Consider the following 27,637-nt stretch of genomic DNA (forward strand, 5'->3'; position numbering starts at 1 on the left):
ACTCTGTTCTCCTAAGTGTTGTAGGATTCCAGTAATCCACTAACTGAATCTCCCAGCCTTGTAATATTCTGTCTGCATTTTCACCATTTTCTAAGATTTATCATTAGTTTTGAGTTAAAACGGTTATTGCCTGTGACAGAACATAGCTCTTTGTGTTTTGTTTGCCCAGTATGTATTTCTCCGAGCATTTTTTGTATTAGCAGCCTCAGTGTATTTCTCTTGCGAGGTTGGAGGGTTGCTGGAGGCACTAGAGGTTCCATTCCCATGGGACGACTGAGAATGCCAGCCCTTCATTTCTGATTGCAATGATCTTTTCTGTGATCACAGGAGTTTTATAATAGCTTTGAACCTTGGCTTGTCCTCTGTAAATTAAGCTTAATGTTATCATTCTTCACAGTGAAATAAGGGCCGAATATGATACTTTCTTGTTAAACATTTTGATGAGTGAGTGACCCTTCCAGAATCCCAAGGGGGACGTTTTCCACCTCTGAATTCCATCTGTGTTAATCCATATTTATCTTTCTCACGACAGTTACATTATCATCCTCTGGTATCTGTCATTCTATCCCGCAGTTCTGGCAAATATTTGTCCCACAAAGGCTGCTGCACTTTCTCCTGCCCTACCCACTGGTCCCACAAATGGACCCGTATCATGATCTGGGAGGAAGACTGTATAATTAAAGTTTCAGTCAGTGGACTCCTAGGAATCAGTAAATTACCTTTAAACAAACAAACCTTAAAGACTCCTCACAGAAATATCATATGTCAGTAATAAGCCAAAGCCATTCATTTTATTAATGGCCATCGGGGTCCGTGTGTGTGCTCTGCATGCCGGCTGAACACTCCTGCCCTTTAGACTGGTGTGCGGTCTGATAGGCCCCGAAAGACCCATACTGCTTCAGTTTCTATCTGATCTGCAGCAGAGCTTGTGAAGGTAACTTAGGAAACACAGATTCTTAGCAAAACAGCTGCAGACTGTTTTATGGGCTGCTTTTATCATCTTTCATTTGACTTGCTGTCCCTATTTCTATGCCTTTGGAAACTCACCGTCCCCTTCCCCCAACACACACACAGTAACTACTGTCATGCTATGAATCTTTGCAACTCCTTTTGGTTAGAGTGGGGACAAGGCAGCAGCGCACAGGAATTTCTGGCATTCAAGAAGGGCTGGTGAATAGGGCATCTTCTTCTCTTTTGGGAGAAGGTGAGACCTAGTGATGTCATTTCTGTTCTGTGAGTGCTCCTGAGCTCTCAGCATTTACATGGAGCTTCTACTGTGTGCCAAGGCTTATTCTTGACATCGCAGTTACAGGAGTAAAAACAAATAAAGAAACAAAAACCAAATCTTCATGAAGCTGATGCTTTTTGAGAGAAAGACAATAAGCAAAGTTAATATTTAAAATATTTATAGCTTATTCATTGGTGACAAGTAACATGAGCCAAATAAAAAAGGGGGAAGAGGGAAGGACAGGGTTATTTTGAGAAAATACCTGAGTGGAATGCAAGAGCAGGTATTTAAAGAGGAGTGAGTTCAAGGTAGGGGGAACAGAACTTAAGAAGATGTTGAGGCAGGAGAGTAGAATGTTCTAGAAACATTAAGGGTAGTGTGGGTAGGAGGACGGAGTGAACAAGGGAATGCATAATGAGATACAAAGCCAGAGAAGTAATGGGGGCCAGATTATATAGGCCTTGAGACAGGTTGAGTGTTATCTGAAATGCTTGGGACCAGAAGTATTTCAGATTTTGTATTTTCTTCAGATTTTGGAGTATTTATATTATGTAATGAGATGTTGGAAATGGCACCCAAGTCTAAACACAAAATTCATTCACATTTCAAGTACACTTATGTACACATCCTAGGGGTAATGTTATGAAATATTTTTAGTGCACCTGCATTTTGACTGTGACTTATCTTATGAAGTTAATCATCTTTCCATTTGTAGCCTCACAGTGACTCTCAAAACGTTTTGCATTTTGGAGTATTTTGGATTTTGTACTGGCTCTTGCTTTGTAGAGCTTTGAGCTAATGAGATAATAACCTGGTTTATACTTTAGTTTTAGCAGAATAACTAAATAAAAAGGACAATACAGGAACAAGAATAAAAAACAGAGAGACAAGTTAGAAACCTCTTACTGTACTCTAGAGGAGAGGTGATGAAGGAAAAGCAGTGAATGTTATGCAGATTGATTAGCTTCTGGATATATATGAAGGTAGAACCAACTAGATCTGCTGACAGATAAATGTGGATATGAGATAAAGTCGTTGGGAATTGCTTCAAAGTTGGAAGGTTATTGGAAGAATAGCATTGTTTTTAGCTTAACTAGAAGAATCTGCAAGAGACACAGTTTGACGAAACTGGGTTGTGGATCAGAAGCTCAATTTTGGACACATTGAGTATGAGACTCCTTTTCCACAACCAGATGGGTATGTTAATTGAATTTATATGTCCAAAATTCAAAGGAGAGGTCTTGCTGGAGATACACACTTGGAAGTGGTCAGTTCATAGATAGCATCAAAGACATGAACTGAATAAGAGAAGCCAGAAACTGAAGGTCAACATGGAGATATTTCACAAAGTTTGTGGAAAATTAGGGTTAAATATAAGTTTATTTTAGAGCAAACAGCTTTTAAAATCCATGTATAGTTTTTCCATAATATGTGTCCCCCATGAACTTTTGGAAGACTTCTTGATATATGGACTTCAAGTTGTCTGTGCCAAAATATTCTTGTCCTTTAATTACATTTTGCATAAACAAGTTGAAGTATTGCTGTAGAAAAGACATGAGACCCAAAGGCTGAGCTGATGGGCACTTGAGCTACAGGAGGCTGGAGAGATTATAGGAAACAGCAAATGAAACTGAGGATAAATGGATGTGAGAACATATTTTCTATGCTGAAAACCAAGTGAAGAAAGTGCTTCTGTGGAGGAAGTGACTCATGTCAATGCTTCTGGGATGTCAGGTTATAATAAAGGTTAAGGAATTACTACTGGATTTAGCTTTGTTGAGGGCACTAATGAACTGGACCATGACAGTTTTTGTGGAACGGTAATACCACAGGTTTGAATGAAATGAGGTCAAGAGGATTCTATGAGAGAAACTGGAGATCAGAATTGTAAGCAATTATTTTAAGAATTTTTGAGGGGCAGCTTTGTAGCATAGCTGGTTAAGCTGCTGTCTGTGATGCCAGCATCACATGTGGGAACCGATTCCAGTTCTGGCTGCTCCACTTCCAATTCAGTTCACTGTTAATGTGCCTGGGAAAGCAGTAGAAGATGACCCAAGTGCTTGGGCCTCTGTCATCTACACGGGAGACCAGATGGAGTTTCAGGTTTGTGGATATGGCCTGGTCCAGGCCTGGCCATTGCAGCCTTATGGGGAGTGAACCAGCACATGGAAATTCTCTCTGTCTCTCTTGTTCTCTGTCTCTCTCTATCTGTAACCCTGCCTTTCAAATAAATATACACATGTTTAATAAAAAAAAATGTTGTGGTGGTAAAGAGAAAAAGTGGGAAAAATATCTGAGGGAACAGTAGAATCAATAAATTTTTTAAAGTAAGAAATAAATTTTGGAATGATTGATTACCAATGGCAAAATTGTAGTTGAGGAGAAGTTGATAATATGGGAGGGTTGCCCTGTTGCCATATGTTTGATCAGATCAGAAGGAATGGGACCCATTCAATAGTTGAAAAGATTGGTCTTAGCAAGGGTACAGGCAGGTACTATCAAGGAGGAAAAGTAGAAAAAGGGTATTGTAGAAGTGAAGGTAGGTGAGCATGTGGAAAATTTTGCTTCTTATTACTTATTTTTTTTCTCGTGAAAATCATGAAAAGGATTATGAAGTGAGAGTGAGAATAGGAGATAGTTTTGCAGATTTAAGGAGGAGAATGTCTGAGAGAGTCTGACCATATAAATCATGTCATTAGTCCTGAATTTATCATGAAACTGGTCAGTGTGATTGTACTGTTTTCTCCATTTGTGTTCAAGACAAGCATGAAAGTGCAGAGCACACACAGTTAGATTTCAGTAGAGTTGTCTTTTTTCCAAATGCAAACAATATAGCAACAAAAGGACAAAGAAGTTGAATTTCAAGAGGCAATTAAAGTAAATGTCCACAGAATTTAAGCAGATGTGGAAATAAATGAAGAAACTCCTGTGTGATGGAGTGGTGCAAAGTCCTATTACCTAGAAGCATAGGTGATGACATTGGGTTTAGAGTAATATTGTGGAGTGCGTGTCTGAGATGAGAGGAAAGAAGAGGCCTAGGTTAAAGGCTGTCATGAAAGAAAAAGCTGTTTCTACTCTCCAGTTGGCTGGCTGGCAGTGGATGGAGTTAACTATCCTGCGCTTTTCAAGCCTTGTGCCAGGGGATGGGCCTGAGTCTACCTGGAGGAAAGTGCCGTTCTTACTTGACAAGTATGTTTCAAGGGCTGGTGGTGTCCCTGGCACAAGGTATTAGGGTCACGTGCATTAATATTAAACAGAAAATTATGATAGGACTGCCAAGAAAAGGTGTGACGTTTAGGATCTACAGTGTTCAAACAATGGAGAATGTTCCAGAAGTTGGCAAAGGAGGAAGAATGGTTTGTAATGTACTGCTGGTGGCATGATATTCAGGGGTGGAGGTGTCTACGGAGAAGGGAGGGAGAGTGCTCTGGAAGGAACAATCAGGAGAATAGGTCACCTCTCCCAGTTCCAGGCCAGTGGTTGGAAAGCTGTGGAAGAGAAAAGTCTTGAGAGGATTCCAAGGGAGATAGTGTCCATAAGAGAGCCAGGCTTTGTCCATCAGGATCTGAAAGGCGGGTTCAAAGAGTACACGAAGGCTGCAGATTTTGCTAACGACTAATCCTGAATTCCAGAGGAAATAGAGGGAGGGTTTTTGTAGTTTGGAAGAGGTGGGAGATAGGGTGAGCACTCAGCCAATAATTAAACCAAAGCAGGGGTAAGCAAACTCCTCTAATTTGAAATGTGAATAGGTACTTCACAAAATAACTCATACCCACACATATCCAGCTAATGGGATGAAAATTAGATTTCCTGGACTCTTCTTTGAAGTTGCATTAGGAAAATTGCTTTGGGGAATCACCCAAAGAATAGTAAATAGCTTATTTCCTTGAGTATTCCCTGACTTGCCCAATGTTGCATCTTTCTGCAAACAACAGTTGCCTTTGTAGGACGAGAATGTTTCCTACCCATGTGTGTATTATATCCCTCAGAGGACAGCTCTCAGATATATTTTCAAACCTTGATATTGAAAATATATTGAGTGCTTACAATGTTCAGCTTTTGTAAAGTATTTACATGAAGGCTCTTTAATTTTCACAACATTCCTGTGAAGTAGGCAATATTTATATATTTTTAATTATTTTATTTTATTTTGATTAGTGAGGAAGCAAACAGGTTTTAGTGTTTCACCCAAGCTGCTGGTCCTGGTATGGGTGTGACCCCCAAAAGCCATGTTCTAACCATTCTGAAACTTTGCCTGAAACCCCTGGGAACACTTAATAGACAGTGGTTGTTGATAGAATTTACCTGTATAACATGAGTTTAAATCTTTTCTCATCATACGCTGAGACTCTGACAGAGAGGAATCCTTGGCACAGCAGGTTGTGGAATGGTTGTCATAGAATTTCTTACAATCATCACTACCTGCCAGGAAACTGACCTGCTCTAGGTGATTTCCTTGCCTTCTCTGTTTCCAGTACACACTTAAACCAAAGTTAGAATGCATATACTTCCCATATTTCTTACAGCTGTACAAATATACTTGAAAAATCTGATGAGAATGAGAAGGTGGGGCACATGTGTGGCTGTGTGGGTGTGAGGGAGAGAAAGGGAGGGGGAGTGAAAAGGAGGGAGGAGGGGAGGGGCCGACCATCTGTTTTTCCATCTTTATTTCCCTCTCTTACTCCTCCTTTGGGGTGAAAGAATGGGAAGTGTGGAGGTGAACAATCGCCATCAACTGATACAATAATAGAACGAATAAGCCTCCTCTACCCTAGAGTTATTTCAAATGAATACAGATTAATTGACATTTGTTGCACCATTGGGAGTGGGGGGGGGGAGGGCAAGTAGAGAAGTATTTGAGAAGAAAGCATTTTACAAAAGCTAACAGGGAAGGAATCCTAGTAGGCTGATTCCAGTTATTAACGCAGGAGGTCCTGGGGAGAGTTAAGATAATGATAGCAATGCTTTACTCCTTTTCTGGACATCAGTCGGCCAGGGAAACAGAGCTATTTTTTAAATGACAGATGCTTTGCCACAGTATTTTATTTGAAGGTTCTGTTGAGACATTTTACAATGTAGGGTTATTATTTTTACCAAGTGGTATATTATAGATTGTGGAATTTACAAGACATAGAACTATGGTTATGTGTAGGTTTCCTTGACTTTTGAACAGTTTCTCAGGTTACTAAGTATTAGAAATAAAGACTTTAAAAAGTAAGCTGTTTAAATTTTACAAGCTAAGCTCTGGAGATCAAGGAGTGATTTAGGTGAATCACTTGATGTATCTGTGTATCTGTGTTGACAACCCATGACCATTTGTGCCTATATAAGTATGGATCTGTGTCACCCACAAAAATATTATGAATTTTATGGCCTGTTTTAGTCAGAGATTTATAGGTATGTTTGTCTGAGTTGTTTTCTGTGCATAATACATTGGTATATCATGAGTTTCCGTACACGTATTGAGTTGACTTAAAATGCATTGTTGGTTTGCAGAACCCCTACATATTTTATATAAAACGATGCTATCAGAAGACGCTCTTCATCCTCTTCATCCTCAATTTATACATTATTATTAACAAGAAAAAAATGAGTTTTCTTTTTTTGTGGCCTTTTGTATATTTCAAGCTTAAAATCAACAGCAGTCATCCTATTTTTTAAATGAGGAAACTGGAGAATGTACAATTTTTTATCCGCAGAGATCATAAAGGTTCTGCTTGCTGTTAACCCTAATGGCTTTCAGGGAGGAAGCAGCACTCTAGCAAGGGAATTAGCATTTTAAACGTCTCTGTTTAGGCAAAAAATACTGAGAGAATACGTATCCTATATTTCAAACCTTAGATCCCAGGGTAAATAATGATTCCATTATTGGAAGAATTTTATATGACCCTTTTTCATTATTCTTTATGGCCAGTTTTATAAGTGGGTTTCTGATTGTGTGATTCTTGGCAGGCTTGTGTTAACTTAATGAAACATTATTCAGCTGACTCTTTGTTTTCATTGGCTCAGAGGCCACAGTTGAAGGGGTCTTTTATCCAAAGTGAAAAGTGCTTTAAGGTGGCCTGAAGTGTGTGGATCTCTGTTGAGACATCAATTACATGCAGACTGCAGATGAGGAGCTTTGTAGAGAAAGTGAGGCATGCACTAATGAGGGCTTAGCATCCTCGGGGAGCAGTCACACCAGGAGTTGGTAGGGCAGTTTACTCAAGAGGAAAGGGAAGGAAAATGTGGGTAAAGGTGGAGTTGTGAGGGGAGTGATGTGGGTAATGTTTGAGGATGTTGTACACAATTTACTGTCTCTTTGCTCATGGACTTATTTTGCTGGAGGTTTTTCAGGAGCTTGCTTCTGAATGCGCCAGGGTGATTTTAAACAGGATGGTGTGTGTGTGTGTTTAAGGGGAAGAGGGTTCAGGAAAGTGTTGACAGACTTTAGAAGGTTTGTGGAGGAAGATGAGGTCATATGATCAATTTCCACCTGGAAGCCATTCCTAAGAATCTCATAGGTAAGGGAAGGAAATGCCTTCAGTGTCTCTACCAGTCCCCTGATTTCCTTGGGTTAAGTTAATTTGTCTTCCATTCAGTACCTCTGCATTTTAGTTTTGTTAGCTGGAGGAGGAGCCACCTGCTCTTCATTGGTGGCCTAGCAAAACCTAAATATGTGCAAATTATGTTGTTTTAGCTACACATGGAAGAAAAGGCAGAGGAAAGAGAATACTCTTCACAGTCAGTAATGACCATTGGCAGGATATAAAACTTCCTCTGCCCACTCTTTTTCATTCTCCCACCTTTCATCCCCGCCCACAGATTTCACAGTTCCCCAGAAATATGTGGGACTTCAAAAGCTTAAGCAGCCTTGGATCCCATCTCATTCCAGCTAAAATTTTACTTAAACCAGTCAGTTCCTTTAGACATTATTCTAACAGTCCATGTCTACAGGAGCAGAAATCTCACTGTCTCCTTATATTTGTCTCTGTTTCTGATAACCTTTGTAGCAGAGAATTTTATCCTTATGTGGAAATCTTTTGTGCTTTTAATTAAACTGATTTCCTCTTTTTTCTCTGCCTGAAGATGGAGAACAGCTGGTCAGCATCTAGTCCCCACCCCCTTCTTATGTGTTCCAAATGACTTATCCCAACTCTTTGAAACATTACTTATAGGTACTATTTTCTATTTCTTTTATCCATTAAGGACCCCTTTTTCATACATATTTCCCCTTGAACTGTGAACTTTGTTCTTGTATAAATGGATTTTGCTCAGTTTTAACAGTCTAAAGTCATGGAAGAAAGGAGAGTTTTCTTTTTAAGTGGAGATAAAGTGGCCCAGTTAAGTGGGGTTTCTCCTCTTGCATTGTGAGAGAAATATTTCATAATACATAGATAACATTTGGAAAGAGAGTTTGCTCTCATAATAAAAACAAACTCCCTCTCAAATAAAAACAAAATTAGTGGTATTCCCCCAATTACTCATCTTAACTAGCCAATTTTCTGTTTGATTTATGTAGCCTGTGCTTTATATGTAAGAACAAAGCAGCCATGCTTTTGAAAGAAATATTACATTTTCATTGATACCAGAAAATCCATTCTGCTTTGTCTTTAAAAGCCTTGTCATTTCTCAAAGCCACCTGGATACCTAACTCTCCTGTATTTTACACTGGACTTGATTTTCTTTAAAATATTTGTTTATTTATTTTAAAGGCAGAGAGAGAGAGAGAAAGGGAGAGAGAGGGACAGAGGTAGAGGGAAAGATATTTTCCATCTGCTGGTTTACTCCCCTCAATGCTTGCAGCAGCAAGGATTGGGCTGAACTGAAGCCAAGAGCCATGAACTCCATCCAGGTTATCTCACATGGGTGGCAGGGACACAAGTACTCAGACCATCTTCTGCTGCCTTCTCCGGTGCATTAGCAGGAAGCTGGATTGGAAGTGGAGCAGCCAGGACTGGAACTGGTACATGAATGAGATGCTGGCATCGTGGGCAGTGGCTTAACCTGCTAAGCCACACACTGGCCCCTGGAATTAATATTTTATATGTGGCTTGCTCTCTCTCTGCCTCTCCTCTCTCTATGTAACTCTGACTTTGAAATAAATAAATAAATCTTTAAACAAATATTTTACATGTGGAAGTACAAAGTAGTAATGATGCCTGGAGTGGAGTGCTTACCCTGGGCCCATGCCAACCTTTGGCTGATAGCCTTCCTGTTCACTTTTTCCATTCCTCATTTTCTAGGTTGATTGCTTTGTTTTTGTGCAGATGTTGCAGTGTGAAAAGATCACAGGTGTTGTACCAGTAGAAAATAAATAGCCTCTAATATTTCTTCTCCCATGCCAGCAGCTTATACTGTTGTTACTCTGCATCAGTCTGAGAAAGAAATCCGTATTGATTCTGGAGGGGTTAGGTGATTAAATGCTGGTGCCTGGAGCATTGTGTGTGTCTCCTACTAAATACATATATTTCTTTATATAGAAATGTATGTAAAATAATTAATATATATCCGATGATATATGATATATATAAATCGTATATAAGTATATATAAGATATATATATATACTAATCTTTTTCTGTATATATATATATAGAGAGAGAGAGAGAAAGAGAGTGAGAGCTTGTTTTGAGTTTCTTCCTTTCACATCTGTATTTGAAGATATACATTTATAGCTATCCAGGGATATTAATATAACTAAATGGGTCTGGCTGATAAATGGAGTATGAGGAAGGGATTTCTGTAGCTGTATCTTCGGTGTATAGAAAGTTCTTCCTAGTTACTTGCAAAGCTTCAGTGTCCTGTCCAGTGCAAACCAAAGCGTTCATACATCATTTGTGAACACTGTAGGAAGTTTGTGGCAAATTCAGTTCTGTGAAGGGTGAGTATCATTTACGGCATATGATGTCAGCCCATAAATCATTAAGGTGTCTGGCTTGATTCCATCTTGTAGGAGTATCCTGCCACTTATATACTCATGTATTGCTGGTACAGTTATTGCCTGATTGACTATTCTGTTTGGCTTATTTTGCTCTTATTTCTGTATGTGTCTCCTGAACAAGAAGAAAGTTTCTTTGAGCTAAATAAAGGGTTATAAAATATAATAAATATCAGTTATATCAGATATTTTATATTCATAGAAGATATCATTCTCAATTTTATTAAGAGTACCAATAGTGGCTGGTGCCGCATTTCACTAGGCTAATCCTCTGCCTTGCGGCGCCAGCACACCGGGTTCTAGTCCCGGTCGGGGTGCCAGATTCTGTCCCAGTTGCCCCTCTTCCAGGCCAGCTCTCTGCTGTGGCCTGGGAGGGCGGTGGAGGATGGCCCAAGTGCTTGGGCCCTGCACCCGCATGGGAGACCTGGAGAAGCACCTGGCTCCTGGCTTCGGATTAGCGCGATGCGCCGGCCGCAGTGCGCCGGCCGCGGCGGCCATTGGAGGGTGAACCAATGGCAAAGGAAGACCTTTCTCTCTGTCTCTCTCTCTCACTGTCCTCTCTGCCTGTCAAAAATAAAATAAAAAAATTTTTTAAAAAGTACCAATAATTTGAATGTTTAAACTCCATTATGAGTTTCTTAGAGGAAAAAATGCTATTTCCATGATTTTATTTCTTCTGGCTCTTTTTAATGGCTGATTTTTCTTGGTGTCTGATATCCTTTGAGTCTTGTCTTTGAATGCAGCAAGAAAAATTGCTTAAACACAAATGCCTACACCTACCTTAGAACAAGAATGTTTTTAGAGAGGGCTGCTGTCATTTGTCTAGATCAATAAAAGGATTAAGGAATTATCTTTTTTTTCTGAATGAAATTGAGTCCAGGAAAGGTTTAATTGTGTTCAGATTAATTTCCTTGTTTTTAATTTTTTTAAGTTATTAATTTATTTGGAAGGCAGAGTTACAGAAAGAGAGAGAGACAGAGAGAGAGAGAGATCTTCCATCTGCTGGTTCACTCCCCAAATGGCCACAATGGCCAGGGCTGAGCCAAGCCAAAGCCAGGAGCCAGGACCTTCATCCAGGTCTCCCACATGAGATATCTTCCATTGCTTTCCCAGATGCATGGCAGGGAGCTGGAATGGAAGTGGAGCAGCTGAACTGGATGCCTATGGGATGGTGGCCTTGCAGGCAGCTGCTTAACCTGTTACACCACAGCACTGGCCCCTTAAGTCACTTCTAAAACAATTTTTGGCATGTACATGTTGCTACATATACCCATAATATCTGATACACACAGTTTCGGATGTGAATACTGTGCATGGATCATAATTCAATCCACACATATACCTTTTTGGCTAGTTGCTATCTGGGGATACTTTTGAATTAACTGCTTATTGCTCTTTCAAAAACAAGTTTTGGTGATTGCCACTGTGTTTTCATAGGCATAGTTTTCCTCAGAACTAATGGTTCTATAAAACTGTTCTTTGAAAAGCTACTTTTTAAAACCTTATGGCCTCATAATCAGATCTTGGGTCTTGTTCATTGTTTTCCCCTGTATCTTACACAGTGCTTGGCATGAAGAAATGTGTTCAATGCAAGTTGTGCAGTTGAATGAATGATTAATTAATAAACTTCCCAACTCTCTTGTAAACTGCTATTGAATGCTAACCATGTGCCACAATGTTATCCCTAATGTACTATGTGCTTTTGATTTAAATGTTTTAATCATAAAACTTTATTAAGTCTATGGTATACATCAGAACCATTTCTACAGAACACTTGTTATTTGAAAGCATGTGGTTTGATTGTTGAGAAAATTGAAGGGGGTGTATTTGGAGGGGGAACTGATATAAATAAAACTGATCAAAGGATCTTCCCCTCTTGTCTTTTTTTAAACTGAATACCAGTTCCTTAAGAATGCCTGCCACTTATTGGGTGGCTCAGTGGTATTTATAGGAATTAATTGTACAAAGTATCTGTGTTGCAATGAGTATATGACATCCCAATCCCAGACTGTACACACACATAGCTTCTGCAATGTTATATAGCATTGTGATTTCTAGTTTTAAATCTTACATTTTATTTTTTATTTACTTATGTAAATAAAATTGCAATTTTCCTCATAAAATAAGAAATGAGTAAGGACAGCAGAGAGAAAAAAAATCTATAATTAATGACCAGTTGTACAGCTTCCTGCCAACTTAAAAAGATGTTCTGTGGCTTGGCTTTCATTTTCTCTCTAATTGCCTTCAGGATAATATAAAAATGTTTTTTAAGAAAGTCTCTGACTTCAAATTTTAAAAGTCCCTTTTTTAAAAAAAAAATTTATTTTAAAGGCAGAGTGATAAAGGGAGAGAGAGACAGATCCAAACAGCAGCTATCCTGTAGCAGAAAGTATAATGAAACAAATTTTTCTCTGATAATGCTGATAGAGATACTAAACTTAAGGTCCTGGGAAATCTTCCATCTGCTGGTTCACTCCCCAGGTGGCTGCAATGGGCAGGGCTGGGCCATGCCGAAGCCAGGAGCTGGGAACTTCATCCAGGTCTCCCACTTGGATGGCAGGGGCCAGCCGGAGCACTTGGGCCATCATCTGCTCATTAGCAGGGAGCTGAATTGGAAGCCGAGCAGCCAGATTTGAAACTACGCTACTCTATGGGATGCTTGTAGCACAAGCAATGGCTAAAACTGTTGAGTTACAATGCTACAAATTGAGCTACAGCACACCAAAATTCAATTTTTATGTATGGTTTTCTGTGACAAAAACCAGCTTTGCTGACTACTTCCTTGAGTTTTTGTTAAAAACAGTCATTGAAAGTTAACTTTCAAATAGATACTTTAGATAAATTTAACAAAAATCAAATTTAGAGTTTTACCTTTATAAACATTTTTAGCTCAATTTCTCTATGCCCATTTTTGGACATGAGTAAGTCCCTGCAGGACAGAGCCTGTGGGAGCAGAGAGAGACACAAGCACCAGTTGCAGGGACTGTGATGTATTCAACAACTAGGTTTCAAAGCCATGTGAGTAGGAGAAGAACAAGTCTGCCTCAGAAACCAGGATAGACGGGAAACCTTTGAGGGAAGCTTTTTTGAATGTGTTCTGCCAAGATGAGTTTGCCAGGCAGAGTGACCGGAAGAGTACTTGGAGGAGGGGCAGTTAGAGCTAAGACAATAGTTAGCTGATAGTTGAGGAACCAGCAGAGCGCGCCCTTTGGCTGGGTCACAGAGGGTGCTAGTCGGGGAGTGGGCATCATGTGATTATGAAAATAGAGACAGATCAAAGTTCGAATCTCACTTCTCCCTTCTTTGTATTGTGGATTAAAGATAAAAGTTAGAATTATGGGTGTTCTCTTGTACACCTGTCAGTGGATCACTGATTGGATAAGGAGGAAACACCACCGTGTCTTCCCACTAACGTTCAGTTCTAAAAATATGAGATCTAACCTATATTTTTTAGTTCAGTAGCATTTTCAAGCTGAATGGTTATGAAAAAAAGGAAAGGGAAGTACAGCATGGAGACACTGAGAAAAGAACCTGCAGTCCACAGTTTTGCAGGAACATTGTCACCCATTTCTTTGGTCTTCAAGGCTGTTTCCTGGCTACCCATAACCTTCCACCTCCCTTTGCTCCTGGACCTTCTAAATAGGTTTCAGGGAGGGGTTTGTGAGTGTGAGCAAGAGGGGAGGTAGATATGGGCAACTTTAAAACCAATGAATTAGCTTTTAACAGTGTTTTTGCTTTACCTGATTTTGGCAGGCAAGTCAAATGTAGACAGAAATAGTATTTCTGTGCCTTCTTGAAAAGTGTTGAACGACAGACGTTCCAGGGAGAACTAATCTCATCTTTGTTTCCTTATCTTCAGTTTGTCCCATTCTGAAAAGGGCAGGCTCTTATGGAGTTTTGAGGCATGAAGTTTTCACATTAGTTTTGTGTTCATGCCAGTGTACAGTTAGAAAAAAATAGCTCCCATTCTTTGCTGACTGCCAAGAAGGTATCACTTTCTAAGTTGCATGTCAACGTTTGATATTTATTGGATAAAACATCTGTCCCGATTCTTCAGTTTCCTGGCTCCTGTTGTGATTTTATTTATATTGAATTTCCCCTAATCCTTTCTTTACCATTATTTTTTTTTGGGGGGGAAGGGCTTGTATTTCCAAGACCTAACTTAGTCCTTTAGTTAAATATTCAGGCAGCCCTTAATCATTTATTCATCACATCTATTATCAAGAAATCTGCAAGAATTAGTAAAAGTGAAAAGTTGTGTTTTGTCAGAGGGGGAGTCTGCATGAACCTGAACAATCCAACTGTGCAGTGAATGAGCTTTTAGATGTAGCTCTCATCATGTCATGTACGTGGCAGAGAATGAGTAAAGCAACACATATGCTTAGGTCAGCAATCTGTAGTCAAAAGAACTTACAACACCATGTATGTACAGACCATTACATGTGTGTCCCACCTTTGTTTTTCTCTCTTGATTTTTTTTTACTTAAAAACAAACTTTAATCCAAAGGATATATATTTATTGATTTTTTATCTTCAGTTACCTTTTATGTCTGTCTAAAGTTCTGCATTTATTTTATGAAATGCAAATGGCAGGGAGAAAATAGTCTGACTCAGAGATTTAAGCGTCAGGAACAAGCTCTAGAAAGACAGCTTAGGGGAGAAAATTATTTCCTAGTAGATCAACACCTGATGCTTCAGCTGGATCTAGAAGGAAATCTAAGAAAGCAAATAGAATTAGATTTCAAAAAGTAGCTCACTTTGAGAATGAAGTTCATGGTTCCTCAGTGCTGTGGCAACTCTCTTGTCCTTCCCTCTCTTTGGGTTCCAAATTGAACAGAATCCTTCTTTTGTATGAAACATAAATAAATCTATCTAAATCACTATCAACACAGTGCAGTATTAAATTTAAACCGAAATGCACAGCATGTATGCTGACCCCTGAATTGGGATCAGAATATCTGATGGTTTCCTAGATTACAGAGAAAATGGTGATCCTGCAGGCTGCTGTCCTTACAAAGGACAGCTGGTCATGTAGTGCTTATTTTAGCCATCAGAAAATAAGAGGAACACAAAGGCTTTAATTACATATAAATGCAGAATTTGTCATATTTGATCCTGCTATATTAAAATTTACCTTCAAAAGACTTATGAATAAAAAAGCATTTCCTAGGCAAATCTGAATTTAGATGTGTAGTGTACATAAGCAACCTCATATTTCCCATAAATTCCCTAGAAGCAATGAAATGCACCTGATTCTCCTTTTTAAATAGACAGTAAGTATACAGTTTTCTATGTGGAAATGCTAGTGAGAATTTGAAAGTAATAAAACATATTTACTGGGGCCGGTGCTGTAGCGTGGAAGGTTAAGCCTCTGCCTGCAGTGCTGGCATCCCATATGGGTACTGGTTCGAGTTGCAGCTGCTCCACTTCTGATCCAGCTCCCTGCTATTGCACATGGGAAAGCAGTAGAAGATGGCCCAATTGCTTGGGCCCCTGCACCCATGTGGGAAACCCGGAAGAAGTTCCTAGCTCCTGGCTTCCTTTGGATCCTTGAGATCATTTGGGTTGAGGAGTGAACTAGAGGATGGAAGACTCCCCCCCCCCCCCCCCAGATAGATAGGTAGATACATAGATAGATAGGTATAGACAGAAAGATTGATTGATTTTGCCTTTCAAATAAAATATTGATAAAAGCTATATTTGTTAATGCACACTTTACTTTAGGCTGGGGTTACACTGTATCCATGCAAGTCTGTTCAACTGGGACCATATACCTTTTCTGCCATCTTTCTGTCATTTCATAGAGATTTCAGAACACTGAAAAGACCATTAGTGTACACGATAGATTTATATATAAGCTGATAATTCTTTTTAAAAATATTTTTATTTATTTGAGAGGGTTACATACAGAAAGAGACCTAGAGAGATAGAGAGGGAGAGGGAGAGAAAAAGAGGGAGAGAGAAGAGAAAGAGATCATCCATCTATCTGCTGGTTCACCTCCCAAATGACTGCAGTGGCCAGGGCTGGGCCAGGCCAGAGCCAGGAGCCAGGAGCCAGGAGCTTCCTTCAGGTCTCCCACATGGGTACAGGCACCCAAGTACTTAGGTAATATTTTATTGCTTTTCCCAGGCCACTAGCAGGAAACTGGATCAGATACAAGACTTCCAGGACATGAGCTGACACCCATATGGGTTGTGGGCATCGCAGGTGGCAACTTAACCCACTACACCACGACGCTGGCCCCCTTGATTATTTCTCATGGTTCTTCATAAGTTAGCTTTGGCAAAGTGTTGCAGATTACTCTAGCAGTCATTTCAAGTGGCAAAGTATATAGGGTATGGTTTGTGCAAATAATATTACAAATGTTTCTTCACTGGAACATTTAGACTGCCATTAGGGAAAGTATCATATTTTATAAGTTGGCAAAAGTTGCCAGGTCTTTAATTCTAGGACTTCTCTCACTGTATTCATGGGCACATCTTGCTACTTGAGCCATCATGCTTCCTCAGCCTATTACTCTTCTCACTGTTCTCCATTTTTTTTTATATGTCAGGGGTTGGACAATTTGTTCATTCTTGCCCTTCAGTGTCATGTAATTGGATAAGAACTTTTTAGACATGCAATTTTATGCATGATTTTGACTTTTGAGGTCAATATTTTGTGGGAAAAATCATGGCTCTGGAGCCAGAGAGAGCTGGCCATGGATTCCAGTGCTATCATTTCATTGGCTGTGTGACCATAGGCAAGTTATTTAACCTTACTTAGCTCCATTTTCCTCTATCCATTGTGGAGATAATATCTTCTTGTCTTGAAAGAAATCATAAAGAATAAGTAAGATTACACGTGTAACATGCCTTGCATCAATCACTAACAATTGCCTATTTGGATTACTGATAACTTTCTGTAAGAAGTGGAACTTGATTAACTCTTTCTTCCACCACCAGATTATCTCTAATGAATCACATGTTCATTTATAGACAAGCTGTACTTGAGTCTACGAAAAAGAATTTGTGTGTATTCAATACTGTGACATGCATATACTTCCATTTTTTAAAAATATATATATATATATTTATTTTGGCAGACAGTTATAGAAACAGAGAGAGAGAGAGAGAGAGAGAGAGAGAATCTTCATCCACTGGTTCATTCCACCAAATGCTGCAGAAGCCAGGAGCCAAGAGCTTTATCTGGATCCCCAAGAATTTTGGCCTTCTTCTGTTGCTTTCCCAAGTGCATTAGCAGGGACCTGGATTGAAAGTGGAACAGCCGGGGTGTGAACCAATGTCCATATGGGTGCCAATGTCACAGGTGGTGGCTTAACCCACTATGCCACAATACCGGCCCCCACTTTTTTTACTACAAAAAATTTACTCTTCCACTTTCCTTTAAAACCCAGATCAGAATCTTCCTGAATTGCCGTTACTTGAAAAATGTCCTTGAGTTAGTGTTAGCTCTGATGCCCTTACAGAGTCATGAACATTTTACGGCATATCTTCAAGTGATTTTCTTACATCTGACTTCCTCTTGCCTTTGATGTATATCTCCATTCTGCCATTAGTGATTAATTCCTCACTTGGATTTTCTAAATAACTCTTCTCTCCTAGTCTACACAGAAAAGGTTTCTGCCAAAATCACCCCAGAGTTAAACCTGATCCCTCAGTTTGAGGGTGATTGAAGGAAGAGTTGCAGCTCTAACAGATTTCATAGAGCAGGAAGTATCTATGGGGAACTTGGTCACCCAGGTTGTGGAGACCTTGGTGCTCCTAAGAAGCAATATTGTGGAAGAAAATGTCTTCTTTATAATAAACAGTAAGACAGCCTGGTAAAAATTGGCACATTGTGTTTAATCTGTGGAGAGTACCACTTTCTTGAAAATAATTCTCTTGAGTTGGTCAGAAACATCTTGGATTTCATTTTTCCTTCTCCACGCTATAGTTAACCCATAGGAGACGATAGATATGTCCCAGAGTGTCATAGAGCAATAAATCCAACAGAGGGAGGACTGTTAAGCAGGAACTCATAATATCTTTGAAACTTAGTAGATTTATTTTATTTTTTTAAGATTTTATTTATGTATTTGACAGGCAGATTTACAGACAGTGAGAGAGAGAGAGAGAGGTCTTCTGATGGGTCACTCTCCAAGTAGCTGCAATGGCCAGAGCTGTGCCGATCTGAAGCCGGGGCCAGATGTTTCCTCCTGGTCTCCCATGCGGGTGCAGGAGCCCAAGGACTTGGGCCATCCTTCACTGCTTTCCCAGGCCACAGCCGAGAGCTGGACTGGAAGAGAAGCAACCAGGACTAGAACCAGTGCCCATATGGGATGCCAGCGCTGCAGGCGGAGGATTAACCTAGTGTGCCACGGAGCTGGCCCCTGAAACATAGTAGATTTAAAGCAAAGGCATGCATTTAGGTTGCTCCCTTAGGATACCATGCATTGCCAATTTCAGCATTCAGAGTTGGATAGTGTCTGCTGGCTCCCAAATCCTGAAGCAGATACTGTGCAATTTTTTATGTCCAGACAATAGCTGTATGAGTGAAATTATCATCAATTAGTGGATGAGAAAACAGAAAGAGAGACTTAGAGAGGTTAAATGGACCTGTGGCCACACAGTTATTAAGTGATCCCTTCTCTTCAGATCTACATCTCTCCTTTTTACTGTGTTATTTCACTTTATTTTAGGTTTCCATTTTAAACTAGAGAAAAGCTCCCAGAGAGTTAATTACAGTGGATATAAAAAAGGAATTCAAATTAGTAATATCATTATCTCTCTCCATTTCTAGTTTGTGTGAAGCAGGTAACCGATGAAGCATCTTCCACTCGAGATTCAAGCCTTACTAACACAGCAGTGCAAAGCAAGTTAGTGTCTTCCTTTCAGCAACACACCAAAAAGGCTCTTAAACAGGTAAGGTAGCCAGCATTCGTCCTTTGTCCTTCAATTCTACCTACTTAAGGCAGTGAGTGTTCTGCTGATCAAATAAAATATATAAGACTTTAGCAATCAGAAAGCAATAGATAGAGATATCCTGAATTCAACCACTTCCATATTATGCAATCCAGTAGTTTTAATCTGTGCTAAAAAGCCAGGAGAGCTTTGACTAAGAACTTTGATATAAAATAGAGGGAAATATGTGCTTGGAAACATATAGAATTTGTTTTAAACTTCTGTATGTGTGTGAGACAGAGAGAGAGAAACATTTATAGTAAATCTATTAGGTTCATATTGTATTGCATATTTTGAAAATAATGTTTATATTCTAATATTTATATGATGTTATAAAATAAAGTTTCTTATTACTGAGATGAATTCAGGTAAAAGAAGAAAATAATAAGAATGGTGTATGTCTAGAATATCCATCAGGACTATATGTGTGTATGTATGTATGTGTGTTAAGAGTCTGAGGTAAAGAGAGGACAGAGTGTTGCCATCTGCTGGTTCACTCTCCAAATGCCCATGATAACCAGGGCTAATGCTCTTAGGATTGTATCTATAAAATAAATTAAATCTGTCCTCTTATATTAATAAACATAAAAACTATCAAAAAACAACAGAGAATCCAGGAGTCCTGAACTCAATCCAAGTCTCCCTAATGGGTGGCAGGAATCCAACTACTTAAGCGATCACCTGCTGCCTCCCAGGGTCTGCCTCAGCTAGGAGCTGGAGTCAGGAACTTGAGACAGGTATCTGAAAGGGGACCCGAGTGTCCTAACCACCAGCTCCTGGGGGCAGTTGTATGATGCTGAATGATGATAACTTTGTAGTATCATCCCAGTGGTAACTTCGCAATAAAAAGCTGTCTCGATCTGGGTGGCCTTACTCTGAGATGGTGATGTCAGGTTAGAGTGTGGGTGCTAGTGTACCCTGCTTTGAATCCTTGTCACTCTGTGATTTGGGGCCGACCAGCTTGCCTCTCTGAATTTCAAGCTCCTTTAGCAAATGTGGAAAATGATAGTATCATGCACATGTGATTATCTGAGAAGTCATTGAGGTGATACATTGAAAGCGTATCATGGAGTGAGTATCTGGACCGTAATAATCACTCAGTACATCACTCAGTAGCTCTGCTCTCCCACCACACTTGCAGAATAGTGCTGGGATGGAAAGGAGGAGATGCTGTGCTTAGCCTGGGCCATTGCCTATGGCAGCAGTAGTGGTCGTGTCCACAAATGGAAGGCTATATGTTTTCCCCTAACTTCATGATTTTCCCTTGTTTAACTGATTTCCTCTGGCATTTTCATCTTGATCCTCTGTAATAAACCCCCTTCACCCACCCTAATTGGGCCCAGCAATAGAGGGACTTATTTATAATAAGGAAAAGAGAAATAATGTTTCAATTCATTAGTTAATTAAAAATTTATTAATTATTTAAAGAAGAAAAGACTCACCAAACTCTTTAGCACCTTAATATTCAGATTCAATCCCCTAGATATAAAATATTTCTACCTAACTTCTCCCCTAGCTCCAAGAAATGTAGGAATGCATCACTTTTGTGCTCATTTTTCTTCCCTTTTTACTCTGCATTCATTGTTAACACTGCAGCTCTTCTTTCCATTGGTATTGTATAATAAGTGATAAAAATATTTTCTCCTGAATAGGTCAAGTAATCTTTGGGGAGATTGTCATTTGGCTTTTGGGAAATGGCTTAGATGCAAGAGAACAAAGCTGGAATCAGTGTTGAGATTTTTTTAATTGATGAAATAAAAGATTGGTGTAGGTGAAGAACCCTGGACAAAGGCTCATTCAGGCGGCTAATAGGATGCAGGTAATAAAATACTAACCAGGATAGAATAAAAGATACACAACTGGACACTTGTAGCTGTGGCATTTAAGAGACGTAAATGGGATCATAAATGAAACTCTCATTTCTGAAGTGCAGTGATTTGGAAAATGTGCAAACTGTGAAGTCTTCCTGAATATGAGTAGAAAGATTCCAGTGCCTGTATTGTTAGGTCTCTCTCTCTCTCTCTCTCTCTCTTTTGCTTCCTTTTGGATCCCTATCATTTGAATACTTTTTAAAGTTACTAAAATGTTACACAGCTTAGAGTTAGCATTTTTGTTTTGGGAAAGCAGTGAGTTCGTGGAAAGTGCCACTTACTTGCTATCGTCTAAACCTTGTTTTAAGAAGTCTGTCCTGTAAGCTTCTTAATATCCTGAAAGAGTTATTTTATTCATTTCTTAAAATTTCTATTTTATAACTAAGTAGCAAATTAGTTGCCAAGGGAATGGCTCAATATATAGAAGATATGCTAATGTTTCATTAATTATCCAATTCATATTGTAAATACATTTAGAAGAGCTTGTAGAATTTTGACCAGATTCCCTATAATTGCTGGATTTCTTAAGGCAGCATTTTAAAAATTGAGTATATGGCATTTTAAATTGTAGCAGCCTCAGCAAATCTGCAGCTTTCTTTTCTTTTGGATAGTTGAATGGCCATGAGCATGCAGAATTCATTATGGATGCATTATATCCATATATAATATGTCCATGTATATGAATACATGTTTTATATCTGTGAAATGTTTTGTGTGGTATATACATATGTACAAGTCATAGTCATTCAGCCCTAAGACCAGCTGAATTAAGTTAATAATAATTACATTGGCTGATATAAACATTATGCTTTTCATTTTACATGTGGTATACCATTTAATTCTTATGCAAGTTCTTTGGCATATGTACTCATGTTTCCATTTTAAAAAATTGTTTATTTTCATCTTACCAATAGAGAGTGAAAGAGCAAGAGAGAGCAAGAGCACATGCACAGGAAAGGGGGGGGGGGGTGCCAAATGCCTGCAACAGCCAAAGCTAGACCAGGCTGAAGCTGGGAGTCAGAAACCCCCACATAGGTCTTCCATGTGGGTCTGCTTCAAGAAGCTGGATTAAAAGCAGAGTTGGGACTGAAACCCGGTTGCTCCAATATGTGATACAGGTATCCCAAGTGGCATCTTTACTGCTGTGCCAAAGGCCCTCTTCAGTGTTTCCTTTTTAAAGATAAGAAACAAAGGACCAGAGAAGTTAGATAACTTTCCAAAGATCACCCAGCAGTTAAATCTTGGAAATGACATTTAAATATGGTATCATAGTTTCAGACTCTAGCATTTTAACTAATACTGCATTTCAGTATATGTTATGTAATAGGGTACTATGTTTTTGACACTATCCAAGGAAATTTATTGACTTGAGTCTTTGTATAGTATCAAGAAAACAGAAAGGTACAGTCGTTATCAATGTGGATTGCTTATGTTCAGTGCCAGCACACATTAACACCACACACTCAAATATATTAGCCATTATGATAATTTTCTAATGTATTAGAGAAACAGTGTGCTCCTATCCACTGATTCACTTCCTGAATGCCTGGGCAGGGGCTGAAGCTGGGAGCCAGGAACAATCCAGGACTACTGTGTCGTGGCAGGAACACAATTACTTGAGCCATTGCTCTTGCTTCCCAGGGTGTGCAATGGCTGGAAGCTGGGGCCAGGAGTTGGTGATCAAACCTGGGTATTCTAATGTGGTAAACAATAGCTTAACTGCTAGGCTAAGCACAAGCTCCCTGTTGTTAGTATTTTATTAGAAATATATTCTCTTTCCAGTACAGCACTAGTAGTCTAACTGTATATTGACCAGTATAGATTCTTAGAAAGAGGTAAATTAAAAAACAAACAAAATACCCAAAAACACAATAGCTTTGTAGTCTTTAGTAAAAAATAATAAATTTTTAAGAATTTACTGGCATAATAAGGAAAATACAATTTCCCATATCTGAGGCCTCAAGCCTATACCCCCAACTAATTCCTGTTGCTATAGAGGGTAGGTTCTTTGCCTTCACAAAACAATTGAAAGTGATATAATTACAGGCTGGACAGCATAGACGCTGTGATGCCCCTTGGTTATTGATGTACAATATCTTCCATGCACTCAAATTTTTTGGTTGCTGATACTTTCTAATCATCAAATATAAGTTAGCATCTTATGTTGGGTATAATTGCATGAGTAATAATATGTGGTCATTTCAATGGGGATTTGTGTATTTATTTGTCCTGAATAAACATTGTCAGAAAGTCCTGGGGAGCTGCAGATTGTTGGTTTTTACCTGATTCCTTGAATTTTCTGCCTTGGTATTTTAGTTGTCATGATCCTAAAAATGTGAAATATTAGGTTTTGAATTTTGAAGAAGGCTAGTTTTCTTAAAGAAATAATATATTCTGGAAGTTTGTAACAAAAAATAAAATGCAAGATTAGAGAAGGAGAGTTCTGTTATGCCAAGTAATACGATAGTGAACATAACCTTTTATGTAGCTTCTATTGGTTTATTGACTTTACTCATTATTTATTTAGGGTGGTAGAATTTATTCATAAAGTTGCAGATCCTTTTCCTTCATGACACTGATAAACAGATATAGTCTAGATATTTTACTGTAGGTTAGATGTTTGACCAGTATTGTGCAATTCCATAGATTATGTTGCATGATAGCCGTTTCTGAGCGTGGGCGTTGTCATTTAGTGTCATAACAGTAATGCAATTGTTGGTGTCTCATGCAGCCGCCTATTTGCTCTGTGTGTGTTTCAAGTTATTTAAGTCCCAGCATTCACAGCATGTGGAGTTTTCAGATTTTCAGTGAAGAACTTATTGTACTCAGTGAATTTTTGTTATTTTGCTGGTGTTCTTTCTCTATTAAAATAAAGCAGATATTACTGGTTTGAAATTCCAAGTTAGTGCCAATGTCTCCATTTTTAAGTTTTATTTTTCCTTTAGGGTAGAGATGAAAATTGTATTTTGTAGAATTATCCAAAAACTTCCATTCTAAAAACTGGCGTGTGTACCTAAAGGTTTTTTTCTCTTTTTGCAAGAAAAGATTACAACTTATCTCTGGAGCAAAGACTGTTCAGTCAGCATCTTTTTCTTTCTTTCTTTTTACGTAAAGCCAGAATTGAATTTCTGTGGGTGCAATCTGATCTCTACTTTTCCTGGACTGGTTTAGTTGTGTTACATTTGTTTCTTTTAAAAATGTAAGTTTATTTCCAGGTTTAAGTCTATAAATTACTTTCATATTGAATAGTCCCTGGAAGTATTAACCTTAGAAAGTCCAATTGTACTTCTTACAACATCACAGATAATGAAATTTTACTGTCTGTAATTTTGCAATAGCACACTATGCATGTGACTGACCAGCTTGGAGACACATTACTTCACAGCAAACTGCATTTGTACTCACCATCTGCTCGTTTATTTAGGTTCTAATATTGCATCTTTCTGGATTTGCAATGATAGGATTTAAAGCTGTTCAATAAGATAGTTCATTAGTATTCAAATTACAGCTAAGACTTGAGACAGTTGGAGGTGCCTCATTAATACCATCCCCTGAAATGAATATAGACTGCAATAGAAAGATTGATTATATGATAAGAATGTAATGAAATTATGTTGCAGACTAATCAGTAGGCTCTCTACTAGCCTGATGTGGGAAAAACTGGCCCCTTCCTCAACTTCTCACAACAAAAAGAGAGTATCCTCTCTTTCAGGATACCCTCGTACAAGTACGCTCTCCACCACCGTATCAAGAGGTGCTATGTGGTGACAGATGTTGTGGAACAGTGAATGAAGCCAGCACGTAGGATGCTCACATCCCAGTGCAGAGTACTTGGATCCAGTCCCACCTCCACTTCCAGTCCAGCTTCCTGCTAGTGGGGAACCTGGGAGGCAACAGATGCTAACTTGGGTCCCTGCCACCCATGTGGGAGACCTGGTATTATTTTCTGGATCCTGGCTTTGGCCTGGCCCATCCCCAGCTGCTGTGGCATTTTAGGAGTGAACCAACAAATGAAAGATTTTCTCTCTCTCTCTCTCCCTCCCTCCCTCCCTCTCCTTAACCTGCCCCCCACCCTCCCTCTTGTGTGTGTGCCTGTGTGTGTGGAGAGAGGAGTGTTGCTCTGCCTTTCAAACAAATAAAAGTAAATAAACTTTAAAAAAATTAAGAAAAAAATTAAGTGATGTTCCAGGTATTATTTTGTTTTTTAATTTTTTGTTTTATTTGAAACAGAGAAAGAAAGATATTCCATCCACTGAACTCAACGTGGTCTTTCATGTGGGTGACAGGGACCCAAGTACTTTAGCCATCACCTACTGGCTGCCAGGGTGCACATTAGCAGGACTGAGACCAGAACCAGCCTTTCCAATACAGAGTGGGGCAACCAAGCATCAAGTTAACTGCTGTGCCACCTACCTGCTCCCCAGTCCTGTTTTCTTATTCTTTTACAGAGATGTATATTTTCCAGGCTATGGGGTACTCAAATTTAGTAATTATAAGTTAAGTTGCCTCTATTTGTAACATGGTGTAAAATAAGAATTTTCTCATTTTCTTGGAATTTTAGCAAAAACTCAAGCTGAGGACAATGTGTTAAAGTGTACCCTGCTTTGAAGAGAGGTGCTAGACACAGCTCCAGAGGACTTAGTGAGAGGACTTAGCAGATGGTGCATTGATTATACCCAAACAGCTATGTACAAAATAGCACAAGATTCATTACACACACACCCATACATACACACACATACACGTGCATGGATTTCAAAATATTTCTCAACAAAATAAACTTATCTTTTAATTTCATTTCCTGCAAACTTTTTGAAGCAGCCGTGTGCATGTGTGTGTGTTGTGCATTCGTGTGTGTACTTCTCTCAGTGTAAGTACATTCTTGTGTTTTGAAGGATTATGATATGAAACCTGGAGAATTCTGAAAGTAGCTGAGCACAAAGAAAGTGTAAAGCTGTACATTGCTTAGTAGAGCAAGGATGCTGAGTGTACTTGAAGGCTAGGTAGGTGCTGTGCATTTAGCAAGAGTGCAGGCATCCCCAGAGGGATATTAATTGCTGTATAAAATGCCCACACCAATGAATGCATTTCTTGGAGTTTTCATTTTGACTCAGTAAATACTTAGGGAGAACCTAATATATTCCAGGTACTCTTATGTGTTCAAGGCTGTGTCAGTGAACAAAGGTGACAAAAATCCTAGTTTCTACAAAGCATACTCTCCAGGATGGTGAAGAGAGGAAATAATGGCATTACACTGATTAAAAGGTGTTACGTCCACTCGGAAAAAATAAAGCAGAATGGGTGGTGGGGATGGAGACTACCGAGGGAAAAACAACCAGTCGTTCAGATGGCTGACGCAGGAGCGACATGGGTAGTGAGAAGGGCTAGTTTGAATGGCAGCAGTATGCCTGGGGCATTTAAGGAAGGGAAAACTTGAGATGGTATGAATTAGTAAGAGGTTGGCCTGAGGTGTGAGATACAATGCATTCCATGCAGTGGAGCCTTCTAAATATTAGCCAACATGATTGCAGGCAGCAGGTCTTTGCCCAGGGGATGCCTCATGCTTCCTTTTTGCTGTGGTTTTTTTTTTTTTTTTTTTTTTTTTTTGGCTTTGGTGCCAATTGGCTAGGGTGAAACTGCAGACTGTGGGGAAGGCAATTGGGGAGTGGGTTGCCTTTGCACTGAACAAAAGTCCCCTGCTCCCTATAAACTTAGCAGCTGTTTCTGAGAAGTTCTTTGCCATCTGCAAAACCACTGTAAACTCTTGTTTGTTTTTTTTCACAACTTTGGCTTTCTTTTTATTCCTTGAACCACCCAAGATCTTCCTGGTAGGGGTTTTGCTGCTGTTGCTTTTATTGACACTGGACCCCACAGCTGTCACACAGCCAGGTTGTTCTTGCACTTTAAGTCTCATCACCCTTGTTGCCTCCAGAGAGAGGCCCTTCCTGTCTTGCTAATCTACATTGGTTTCCCCTGACCCCAGCTACTCTGCTTCATCTTAACTGCCATCATTTTCTTAGCACTTGTATGTGTTTGAAATGACTAATACTGTTTCATGCTTCCTTATGAGTTCTTCACTATCATGTAAAGTAATTAAAAGAAAATTTTGGTCATACTCACTGCTGTGAATCAGCAGTATTACACTGCAGTATGGAGAGTAAGTCCTCAAAAATACATTTATTTCAGAATGGATACATTCTATAAATATAAAAAATAACATGTATTGAGTGTTTACACTGTAAACTGTGCTAAAATATTGTTCTGCAGATTTTCTCTTTAAAGCATCTTGCCAACACTACTGTTTCTTTTACGGGGATATTTGCCAAGGTACTTTACCCGGCATTATGCAGCTTGTTAGTTAAATCTTTCTGTGGTGCGAAAATCCTGCAGCCCTTGAGCCACACAACCATTAAGACAATTCTGTAGCAGCCCCAGCTCCTTTCCAGTTCACATTAGAAAAGATGGGATTTAGTACCTACACTGAGCAGTGGTTAGACTTGTTTATTGTGGCCATTGGGGAGAGGCTGTAATGCTTAGTAAACATCAAAGATCTGTGTCATTGGACTGAATATGGCACACAGTCATTTTTGTTTTCCCAATACATTGCTTAAAAACAGGAAGAGTCACCCAAAATCTAGATTTGCTGCATCTCCTGAGTATCAGCTAACCTCTCTGA

General features: G+C 39.2%; 1 protein-coding gene across 1 annotated transcript in view; it reads left to right on the forward strand.

The window, feature by feature from the left end:
* Window positions 1-27,637, forward strand: part of ASXL3 (ASXL transcriptional regulator 3) — a 185,540-nt gene that overhangs the window by 70,475 nt on the left and 87,428 nt on the right. Inside the window, exon 5 of the mRNA XM_062200257.1 lies at window positions 18,930-19,051. Coding sequence (XP_062056241.1) covers window positions 18,930-19,051 — 122 coding nt within the window. The remainder of the gene's footprint in view (window positions 1-18,929; window positions 19,052-27,637) is intronic.

Source organism: Lepus europaeus, chromosome 9 (assembly GCF_033115175.1).
Source record: "Lepus europaeus isolate LE1 chromosome 9, mLepTim1.pri, whole genome shotgun sequence".
NCBI classification, from domain to species: domain Eukaryota; kingdom Metazoa; phylum Chordata; class Mammalia; order Lagomorpha; family Leporidae; genus Lepus; species Lepus europaeus.